The sequence below is a fragment of the Clarias gariepinus genome, chromosome 6 (genome assembly GCF_024256425.1).
Source record: "Clarias gariepinus isolate MV-2021 ecotype Netherlands chromosome 6, CGAR_prim_01v2, whole genome shotgun sequence".
Taxonomy (NCBI): Eukaryota; Metazoa; Chordata; class Actinopteri; order Siluriformes; family Clariidae; genus Clarias; species Clarias gariepinus.
In genome coordinates, this window is record NC_071105.1 from 30,170,381 (window position 1) to 30,181,937 (window position 11,557).

Genomic DNA, 11,557 nt, shown 5'->3' on the forward strand with positions numbered 1-11,557 from the left:
ATATACCTATACTAATTGCCAACCAGCCTTAGGAACTGCCTCCCCCCCTTTTGGTTTGCCATCAGGACACAATTGCTGCAGTTTTATCAATTTGGAGATGCATCTGTTCATGGTCCAAGTCGAAGCCTGGATACAGTACTTCTACCCATCCTGTTGCTTACGTTCTCAGAGTTTCTGTGGGTCTCACATGTCTCGTGGACCTCAGGACAGCACTCGCATGTTGTAAATGCCCCTGCCAGTCATTGCTATAAATGGCACTGTGCAGGCAGAGTACTTTGTCTCTAAAATGTTGAAACGTTGCTGTGGCTTCAAGCTAACCAAATGTAAGGGTGACAAATTAGTGTAATCCAAACGGAATAGAAGAAGACCATTTCTTTTTTCTTGAGACATTCGAAAAAAGCGGATCTGCCAGTACCCCTGTAAATCTCGTGTTAAATAAAAGCAAACCACGCTTAACTGATTGAGTAGTTATTTAACGTGTGGCCATCCTGTATACGGTAAAATAGGTAGCTATAAGGTTAAATTGCCGCGCTAGCTAGTCTGCAATCCCTAGTCTACATGTTTTGCCAATCTGGATGCAGATTAAAAATAGCTATTTATTACGTTTTATAGCAGTAAGCGGGCAACTTTTGGGCAAATTGAGAAGATGTGTGTGTTGTTTGTGTGTGTGTTTATATATGTATGCTCATAAGGAAACTTAAGCTGTTGACCTAGCCCCTTTCTGTTTAGTTACAGCTCGGGATTAATACAACTTGGAAAGATTAAATATTACATTTGAAATGTTGATTAACCTACGCAGCAAAATTCTCAGTGTTGAATTAACATCCTACAGTATTTATATAGGTGCAAATTTGGACTCATATGAACTGAAAGTGTGAGTGTTTAAATGGGTGAGTCTCAGTCCGCCTCCAAACAGTAAAAAAAAACAAATCTGCTTAGTTGGCATTATTTGATAAGACTGTACATGAGAACTTTCACTGCGCGGTTCTGTGACATCACATGTGAAGGAGGCAGCGTTTGGACTGTCGAGTGAAGAAAAACACCTAGCTACACCACACACGTTATTTAGCATGGCACTGGACAGTTTAAAAAAAATGAAATGTCTAATGTCATTAATAAATTAAACACTGCCAAATTAAATGATAAATGAATGAATGTCCGAGGAGATTCACTATAGACAGCACAGGTGTGCACGGGATAGTCTAGCGGTGCTGCATTCAATGCCAAGAGTGCTTGCGAAATGTTCACGAGTGTACACTGGAATAATGGAATGTTGTATCTTGTTCTTGTTACTGCTGTACTCTTGTGCACTTGTATGCTCTTGTAACAGGCAGACAGTATGGCTGTGAAAACTGTATTTGTTTTAAAAAAAAAACAAAAAACAACAACATGAAAAACAGATAGCTTTCATTGTGGAAGTATTAGTTTAAAGCTGTTAAAAGAAGAAAATTGATAAGAATGATCTCCTTACCAAAGGGCATAGCCCATGCAACATTTCTATTTACTCTCTATAACGCTTATCCTGTACAGGGTCACAGGAGTAATTGGGGCAGTAGGCGGGTTACACCCTGGACATGGTTTCAGTTTATCACACACATGCACGCACGCACACGTCTTTGGACTGGGAAAGGGGCCTGGAGAAAACCCTCCAAACACAGGGAGAACCTGCAAGCTGTGCAGCCTACAGCATTTCGAAATGTCTTGAAAGAAGGAAACCACTAATGTACTAACAGCCAGACTTGGAACACTTTAGCTAAGGAAAACAGTAGCTTCAATTAAATTTAAACTGAAATAAAAAAACTGTTACCTATTGTTCCCCTTTTCATCAACATATGGTCATAAAGCACATAAATAGTTTAGTTAAAACTGAAATATGTGAGCTAACAAGTGCATTTAACTTCACTAGCAGCTAACATTAGCTAGCAATTAGCACATTTTAGGTAGCGATTAGCACTATGTATGTATCATAATATTAGAAAACCAATAGACATGCTAGCGCAACTAGCATTGTACGGTTTTATTTTAGCTCCAAGGCACAAACAAATGATTAAGAAGGGAGAAAAACAACAGCCACAGTCTGAACTTTTCCAGGTTCCACATCACCACCAGGCTTCCTGTAGGTTAATCAGCTTAAAATTCTCAGACCGATGCCAAGTGTTTTAAAAAATCTGCCTGATTAGTGCCTGAATGATTTGTGAAGGCTGTGAAGAAACACCCAGTGAGTTCACCAATCACCAGTTCAGTTGCATGATGGACTTGGAAGAAACATGACCTTTAATAAAATTTGGATTGGCCTTATTATCATAATGTGTTTTTTTCTTTTTTCTTTTATTTGCACACTGTTAATAATCAGTGAGACAAAACAGACACTGTCCTAATCTTTCCGGGTCTCACTCAAGCTCATCAACACTTTCCAAGGTCACTCTCCAGTGTGTGTTGGGTGTACATGTGTGTTATGTGTGACCTCTGTCAGCTCTGTCCCCTCTCTCCCTGGTTCACATTGTTGTTCTTAAAAGATGAACAACCAACATACAGTATAAGTACAGTGGTGCCTCGGCAAACCAATTTAGTCCGTTTTAGAGGCGAGTTCTTAAGGCAAAACGCATGTTCTTATAGGGAAAAATGTAAATGCAGATAATCTGTTCTAGCTGCTCAAAAATATTAAATAATTAAATTAAATTTAATTAATTAAATCCTAAAATTGGCTCCCTTTTCTTACTGCCATCTTTTTTTTTTTAATTACTCTTTTAAATGTTTGTCCGCTTTTTCCCCCTAATTTAGTCGTGTCCAATTCCTCCCCATCACGAGGGGGCTCGTACATTAAGGCTACTACCACTCAGTCGGGAGGTCCGAAGGACTATCATGTGTTTCCTCCGAACCACGTGACGCCAGCCAACCGCATCTTTTCCAACTGCTTGCTAGGGGGCGGCGTAACACACTCGGAGGAAAGCGCTATCCGCTTCTTCCGCGTGCGTGAGCTCACATATGCCCCTGATTGGCTGTAGAGCCGTGATTAATGTGGGAGCACAAAGTACCTCTCGTCCCTCGGCCAATCAGCTCTCTGTAGACCTCCGGCTGCGAGAGGTTACAGCATCATCAGGGAATCGAACCAGCGATCTCCGGATGATAGGGCGTGCACTTTACCACTGCGGCACTTGGAGGCCTTTCTTGCTGCCGTCCTTGCTAACGATCTTGGTACCCATATTGCTATGTTTTTAGCAAATCTTGTGCAAAATGCAAGCCCACAAAAATTTTAACTTGCTTCGCTTGGCTTTCCAGTGACACGGAACAAGTTTTGATTGGCTACCGGACGCCAGCCAAGGAATCTGTGTAGAAGTATAGTGAAATAATGTATTTAAATATCCTCAGAATTAAAAAAAAATTATAATAAAATCTAAGAATTATAAAGCAATAAGCAGTCTAATCCTCCTGCGTCCAGTTGTATACTTTTATTGTATGTTTTGTTGGCTGTTGTGTAATAACGTTTAACGCTTCCAATATAATAATGTGGAACAAAATCAGCGAGCTACAAGAATCACGGCCAGAAATAGGACCTCTAAATAATATACTCAAATGTATTAATTCTAATATACTTTTTTTCTTTGGCATTTCATAGGCCTGTTCTGTGATTTAGTGGCCGGTGTGACCAGAGGAGTGGGGTATATATGGTGTTAGTATTGTATGCTATGGCACCTTGTGGTTAAGGCCTGAGGGTGGCACCGCTTACTTCACACACTATTCACACATCCCTTGGTCAGGGATGTTGGTCATGGTCAGGGTTTTTCTGTTTTCTGGCTTTCACACACCGGAAGCCCTGAATTTATTGCACTTACAGTATTTGGCTGTAAAAGTTTAGACTCTTACCTTTTTGCTTCATGTGCTTAACAGCTTTTCATACAAGAGGAAAGACATTTCCAAATTACTTTGTTCATTCAATGCTAATCTTTGTTTACTTGCAGTTTGACATGTATGTATTGACATGCTCTTATCCAAATGTGTTGTACAGGCACACTGAAGACGTGTATGTGGACTGGTTGACAATAAAATGTCATTTAACTTGAGCAATGAATATGCTGTATTTGCCACCATGCAGATCTTTTAAATTTAATTATTTTTATTTTATTTTTTAAAAAGATTTTCATGACATGCCATTGCAGTTAATCAGTAGGCACATCAGTTCCTAATTCTTCCTGTCTGTGTTTCCCAGGGGACCGTTTAGTGTGGTGCGCAGATGCATTAATCGGGACACAGGACAGCAGTTTGCTGTTAAGATTGTGGATGTGGCCAGTTTCACATCCAGCCCTGGACTCAGCACAGAAGGTAATGTGTTTTTTTTTTTTTTTCCCACATCCTTGGCAGTCTAAATCTGGCTAAATACTGTGGTGGTGACATAATGATGTACAATAAAGCTTACATTTTATAAGCATAATGTGCATGTGTGTGTGTGTTTTTTTTTTTTTTTTTTTTTTTAATAGATAAACATCAAAAGTGCTGTTGTAATCAGTGTTTGATAAAAAGAAAAAGCAGAATTCAACAGGTTATTGCATAGCGTTATGTATTGTGTGGTTCTAATAAGAACTGTCAATGTTCTCTGAAGTCTTTTTCTAGAAAATGGCAGATTAATTTTTTCCTATATTAGTTCTATGATTCTACATTTATAACTGCAGCTGGTCCTCTTCCCATCTTTTCCCCCTGTTTTCTGTTGCATGACATCCCATTGTACACACCTGTTACCTGTCCAGTTCCAAATGAGTGTGTCCAGTTATACCCTCTTGGTTTTGAACTCTTGTGCCATATATTTGTCTATATGATTTATTCTTTGTATTTTTATCTGCTGTTTTCTCTTTTGCATTACTTGATCATTTGCTGGTTTGACCCTTACTTGTGTATTCTGTTTTTAATAATGAAATATCCTTTATTGATGATGCCTATGTGCTTGTGTACTGAACCTTGGGTTTAAATTATGATTGATATTTTCATTGCTTCAATGTATATAGTGTTCATTCAGTGCCCAATGAAACATCATTTGTGATATCTGGAAAGAAATATGGCTGAGGAATGTAACATGGTAAAAACCTATTCATTTTGAGTATAATTGAGATATAAATTATCTTACAAATCATTTTTTAATTTACTAAAATAAAACGTGTGTAAAATACCAAGTCATGACACATTTTAAGCGACATATTGGAAGAAGTCAACAGTGCCACAGATACACTTCTGTTTGATAAGTGTTTGAATAAATGCATTCTCTTTGGGTGTGCATAAAATATATGGTTTTGTCATCTGCTGTGCTTGCTTTAGATACCATCTCCTTCTTTTGTTGATGCGTTCTAGTTGCACTTTGATTGAAAAAATAGATAAGACACACACATAATTTTAGATTGTCTATAAAATTCAGATCAGTCATGCAGCTCATGCATGTGTATAAGTATGTGTGCTGTGGTATCCTGAGCATTATCCTGCTGATTTGGCACTGCTCTGGGTTTTGGCCACAGCACACTGCCATCTGTGTGTGTGTGTGCTCGATGGGCACAGGCCAGCACAGAGACGGTATAAAGGATGAAGCTCAGACTTTGATATTCGGAAGGCATTTGTGACAAACCTGACATAATTGCTCTCAGCCAAGAAATTTTTCTGAGTAAGTGTAAAATTAATTGTGGTTGGGAGTGTGTACAGTATGGAGTGTAGGAGATGACTCTGTGTTACGTAGTAGACATACTGATGCTGCATTTAATTTTGCATAGCAAGGTGTCCAAACTATATTTTTAAGCATTAAATTCTTATAGGTTTTACTAACAGGAAGGAAAAGAAAATAGTATTTAGAAGCTGACGGTAATTTATTTTTATCCTTTAAACACTAGTTGCCTCATCATGTTGCCTAGGATATGTCACTCTATATTGCACAATCCTGACCCCTGTATACTGTATTTATTAAAACACTGTAATGCAAAAATGGCTACAATGCTTTGGGTTTTATACCGATATAAAAATATATATATATATACTGTTACAGCCACTCAGGATTGCTGCTCCCAACTGAAAGCCATTCAGAAGCCATGCACATTCTTATTCACAGAGTCATGTGTAATTGTTTAAACCAGGGTTCTTCAGCTCCTGCATGGCCAGTGTCCAGTTTTTAATTCAACAACACCTAAACACACCCACTGAACCTGGTAATTAGCAGATTAGTTAAATCAGCTGTGTTTAAGCAGAGGAATCACCAAACCGTGCTGGAAACTGGCCCTACAGGACTGGAGTTGAAGAACCCTGGTTTAACTGAATGGGCCACACCCAGCTGGTGGGCTGTGAAGTAACCGCGAGTGGGATACAGGGTCAGTTACAAGAGATAAATAAAATGTTTTTCATTTTTAATGTTGTAATTAACTTAGAAAATAGGCATAAAATGTTTATGAATTTTTTTTTTTTTTTTACATTTTACAAAGTTAAGCCTTTTAAAGCAATGTCATGGGATTTAAATTACATGCTGTTATATATTTGACCTATTTTTTTCCCCTGAAACATGTCTCTTATAGTACATATGTTGGCTAGGATACTGGCTTAAAAATTTGCTAGTTTCACTTAATTTCTTAAATTTGGTGCTTTACAAATTATGCGTATGTAAGACTAGATGTGCCCACAAAGGCTGAAGTATAGTGTTTTTAATAAGGAAATTAGAAGTTTGTCTTGGATGCAAAAAGAAACCAAGTGTGATCAAAACAAACTAAATGCAAATTAAACCGCTGCTGAATTTAGCAAACTAACAACAATAGAAATTACATATATTTCTCTCATAAACACAGATGGGCACACACACACACACACACACACACACACTGATTACCCATTAAGTGCTACTGTAACAGGAGGACAATGCCTTTTGTAGGTCTACATGCTTCGTTTGCAAAAAGCTTAAAGAAGTGTGAAAGTTTTCTTCAGTTGGTTCTTGTTTAGCCTTTATCAGACATGCACTTTTTCCATAAATCTTACTGCAATTTACGGGAGGGGCTTCACGTCTGAATGCACTCCTTCTATTAAAGCCACTTCAGGCCGACCATAGTAACATATGACATTCATAACATTCAGGCATATGGTGTGTAACATTTCAGGGTTTATCAATCCATAAAAACACCGTCTTTCGGTCATTCATACATACAGTACCTCACCTTTATTTAATGTTTCACATGTAGTAAAAGCCACGGTATACTTGTGATATTTGCCATTATTTCGAAATGTTATTATTATAGTACATCAAGGGAGGTTTAACGTCCAGTAATCAATGGTTGGCAGGTTGACAAAATTCCTCCAATATTCATAAAAAAAAAAAAAAAAAAAAAAGGGTTGAAAATATTTTTTTTGGGGAAAAAATCAAAATGTAACCATGTGGGAACTTGAATGTGTTTCTTTTTGCTTTCAATTTTGTTAACCAGCAAGGAAGAGCAAGGGGGGAACGAGTGTGTGTGGCGGTAGATGCAGTATGGATGGTGTTGATCTCAGATCGAAACTGGTTTAAAATTAAACAACATAAGTATGGCAGAGCTTGCAAGCGCACAGTGCACGCACACACACACACACACACACCTTTAATCATTCTAACTCTGTCTCTATTTCTCTTTCTCTGTTTCACATGCACGCACACACGCATGCACGCGAACAAACTTCACTCAGGTTGAGCATTTGTCAGTTTGAGATATCATCTCTGGGTTATATTATACATCACTTTATGTACTGTAGATTCTTGCGAGAGTGATTGATGTTGTGCTTATCGTGGCTCTGTTTCTCTCAGTCATGGTTTCCAGTTTCTCTTGTTTTTTTCTTGGAAAAGGACTTTTCCAAGTCATCAATGATCAATCAATCAATCAATCAATCAAAATTTATTTATATAGCGCCCTACAACAACCAAAAGGTGCCCAGGGCGCTTTCCAGTATAAAAACAAACTCAGTACTGTAAGCTTACTGCAGGCAGCTTGAATGCAGCTTATGAACCATGATAAGAAATACAAGGCGTTATTCACAGCAGATAAGGCCAACCGGACACATACAGACACCTCCAACCACAAACATGTTTTGTCACGTCTCTGTTACCCCTGACGAATCACCTGCACAATTGAATTACATTTTACACATTCACATTTTATTTACATTTTGAAAAAATAATATATATATTGTGTGTGTGTATGTATGCATGTATGTATGTATGTATTTGTGTGTGTAATATATATATGTATGTGTGTATATATATGTACTGTATATATATAATATTATACATATATACTGTATAAATATAATATTTTTTATATATATATATATATATATATATATATATATATATATATATATATATATATGTGTGTGTGTATATGTGTATGTATGTGTGTGTATGTATGTGTGTATATTATGTATTAGGACCAAAAAGTTCAATCACAGGTATATGGGGGTTATTGGGATCTTCGTGTTTTATTTATGTATAGTATTATTTATTTATTCATTTATTAAATCTTTTAAAATTTGTTTTAGCAATAAAAGTTACTAACAAATAAGATGTATAGTTAAGATTTGAGAAACGATCTAATTTCATTAGATTAACATGTTATGTAAATGTAATAAATCTAAAGCTTTTATTTATTCGAAAGGTAACATATACAACATATTGCGATCTCTTATTATAGCATGTAGATTAAAAAGCAACTGAAGCAAATAGAATTGCCTACACTCGACTAAAGAGCAAAACATTTCCGCTCTTTAAATAGCATCTCGGGGCTGTCACAAATGCTGAAATTCTCATCTAAAATGTGACCATCCTGTTATAGTCACTCATTATAATGTGCAGCAGCTGGAACAAGGCTGCGTCAATGAACAACAAATTGAAACTCTGCACTAAAAGTTTTTAAATAAACACAGACATCAGTCACTTTGTATTTGACGAAGCATTCATGCTATTTATTAGTAAGCAGCGAGGGCAGTCGTTTCTTTATAGATATCAGGATTTTTGCATTTTTTAAAGAGACAGTATATTCCTGTGCGAGGTAAACCCAGGCTGCCTCGGCCCAGCGCTGGGAACCACACTTTATTTCTCTCTTCTTTATTATTTATGTGGTCATTTTGTGGAGTATTTTTGAGAGCTTCTGCTGTTGGTGTTTGAATGAGGGTTGATGTAGTGCTGCTTTTGCAGATAACTTTTCATATTTAAAATATTCACACTGCGTTATTCTGAAACAGTGAGAAAAGTTTGTTGTGTTAAAGCTTTTGGCAGGTGTTCCCCACATGGCTTTGCTTTAAAAAAAAAAAAAATTAAGTACAGTGTTAAAGAAAATAGTCATAAACATTGCTGGTAAATGGCTAAAACAATCATTTATGATTTGATACTTTTTCCTTCTAGTTACAGTATAGCCTATATTTAATATTTGATTTGTTAAATATTTATTCTACAAGCTAAATGGACAGGTGAATTTTTCTGAAAGGGAAAGGATGGAGGAGGAGGGAGCGGAACCAGCACGGATCTAATTAGAGGTCATCTATTGATTGTTATTGTATGACTGTAAAATAATCATGTTCAAATGATCATGTCTGGCTACTTTATTTAAGTTATTTATAGCTGCATTACATGAAATAGAATGAATGCTAAGTATGTTGTAATACACCACATATGTCTTTGCCTATACCAAGGGTTGATTATTTGTCATAAATGTAATAAATACAACAGTCCTTATGAGGTCATTTAAAGAAGTGAGAGGTTATCCAGTGTAAATATAATATTCTCCCGAGGAAATATTGTAATTGACATCAAATAAATGTGATTTATGTAAAATGTGAATTATAATAAAGCATAGATTATAGGTTTAAAATTATAAACCTAGAGATTCATCTCAGAAAGAAAATAAAAAATGTGGTTCGAGATTAAAACTCAGTTCACCTTGCCTAAAATGAAGCTGTACTAACTGCTCCACACACACACACACACGCGTACATTAACTGGTATTACTTGCATAAGCATCTATTACCAAATATGTTAATATTACAAACATGCTATAGCTGTCAAAGCAGTGGCATTGCAGGCTGACTACAGTAGTATTAACCTGTACATCATGCTCTTCATGTTAAGATTTTCTTAACATGCACGTTCCTGGTAAAAGTCCCTCCAGCAAACTTACTAGATTAGACTTTGTAATACAGTATTTACAAATGACTGTCACCACAGAGCGCATCATGGTATGCAGGCACAGTAATGGATAGACATGCACATGATTATAAAGTACTGATGTACTGACCTACAGCTGGTGATAATACCATTCACAGCAGTCGAGGAAGTGACCCTTAAAAGCTGTGAGTCATGTAGCCAGATTGGGAAATAAGAATAGCTGAATATTTAGCATGGTGCCAATGTTGTCTGTTTTGCAATTCATTTTGCAAGATGAGATGTGTGCATTAAAAAGGCACAGAACATATCTCTGTTTAGCTGTTGAGACCATGTAATTTTATCGTTTGATCAAAAAGAAAAAAGAAAAAAAAAGAAAAAAAGAAAAAAAATTAAAAAAAAATTGAAACAAAGTACAGGAGCCCCTGTCTGGCCCTCTGGTACCATGCGAGGTTGGTTCCAGGACCCCCTGCGGAATTCCAAAATCCCTTACAGTATATAAACTGGCTTACTATTTGCATCCAACCTACTCACAGCCTCATGTATACTTTCAGTCATTTTTACATACAGTATGAATACTATGTAAATAATTGTCATACTGTATTGTTTAGGAAATAACAACGAGGAAAAGAAGTCCCTCTTGATTGAAAACTGGTGTTTAAGAGTGTGGAACAAGACTCATGGGACAGAAGGAATTTTAGCTGAGCTCTAGGCTCATGTTTATTCATTGTGCACTTTTCAACACAGAAACTCAACAAAACCAAAAGAATTCAACAGAAAAGAGTCGGTCCCGTGCTCGCTGTTTTTGCTCTGTCAAGTTCATGTTGACGTCTGGGTGTCATAGCACGCAGAAACCTTTTTTTTTTTTTTGGTTTCCGTCAAACTAAAACAATGTTTAACCACAGAAACACCATTATCTCTGTGTTATAGTCTGTTAAATTTGATATTTTTATATACTGTCCCTCTGACTGTTGAGTGATTCAGGTCTAAAGACATTTGAATGACAAAGACATGTGAGCCAAACACAGCTTTGTATCAATTGGTGTTAAAATAATTAAAACAGCCTGTAGTAGATAATCTTACCTATCTAGAGTTCACACAGAGCCAGTAATGTAATTACTACCCGAGTTCTGTATATGGCACTGGACAGCACTCATGGCTTCACATCTTGCAGTGCCGGATGCTCTTTGCTTTGCTGTCTGCCATGATTGATGCAGGTCAGACACAAGCAATTTTAGTTTGAGATCTCTAGAAGCTGCATTCCAGTCTTTACATAACTTATCTGTCTTGGCTGGTGCATGTCACATCAAACCAATGAAACAGCGCAAATCTGTCTACAGTATCTGTCTATCTATCTACCTACCTCCCACAAATTCATTTTTTCACCACAAAAAAATTCATGTCCAAAGTTGCATAAATTTT

At 36.8% G+C, this 11,557-nt stretch overlaps 1 protein-coding gene across 12 annotated transcripts in view; it reads left to right on the forward strand.

Moving 5' to 3' along the window:
* caskb (calcium/calmodulin-dependent serine protein kinase b) overlaps nucleotides 1-11,557 on the forward strand; it is a 68,795-nt gene that overhangs the window by 13,644 nt on the left and 43,594 nt on the right. For all 12 annotated transcript variants that reach the window (XM_053497926.1, XM_053497929.1, XM_053497927.1 and 9 more), the window contains exon 2: nucleotides 4,208-4,320. In XM_053497926.1, coding sequence (XP_053353901.1) covers nucleotides 4,208-4,320 — 113 coding nt within the window. The remainder of the gene's footprint in view (nucleotides 1-4,207; nucleotides 4,321-11,557) is intronic.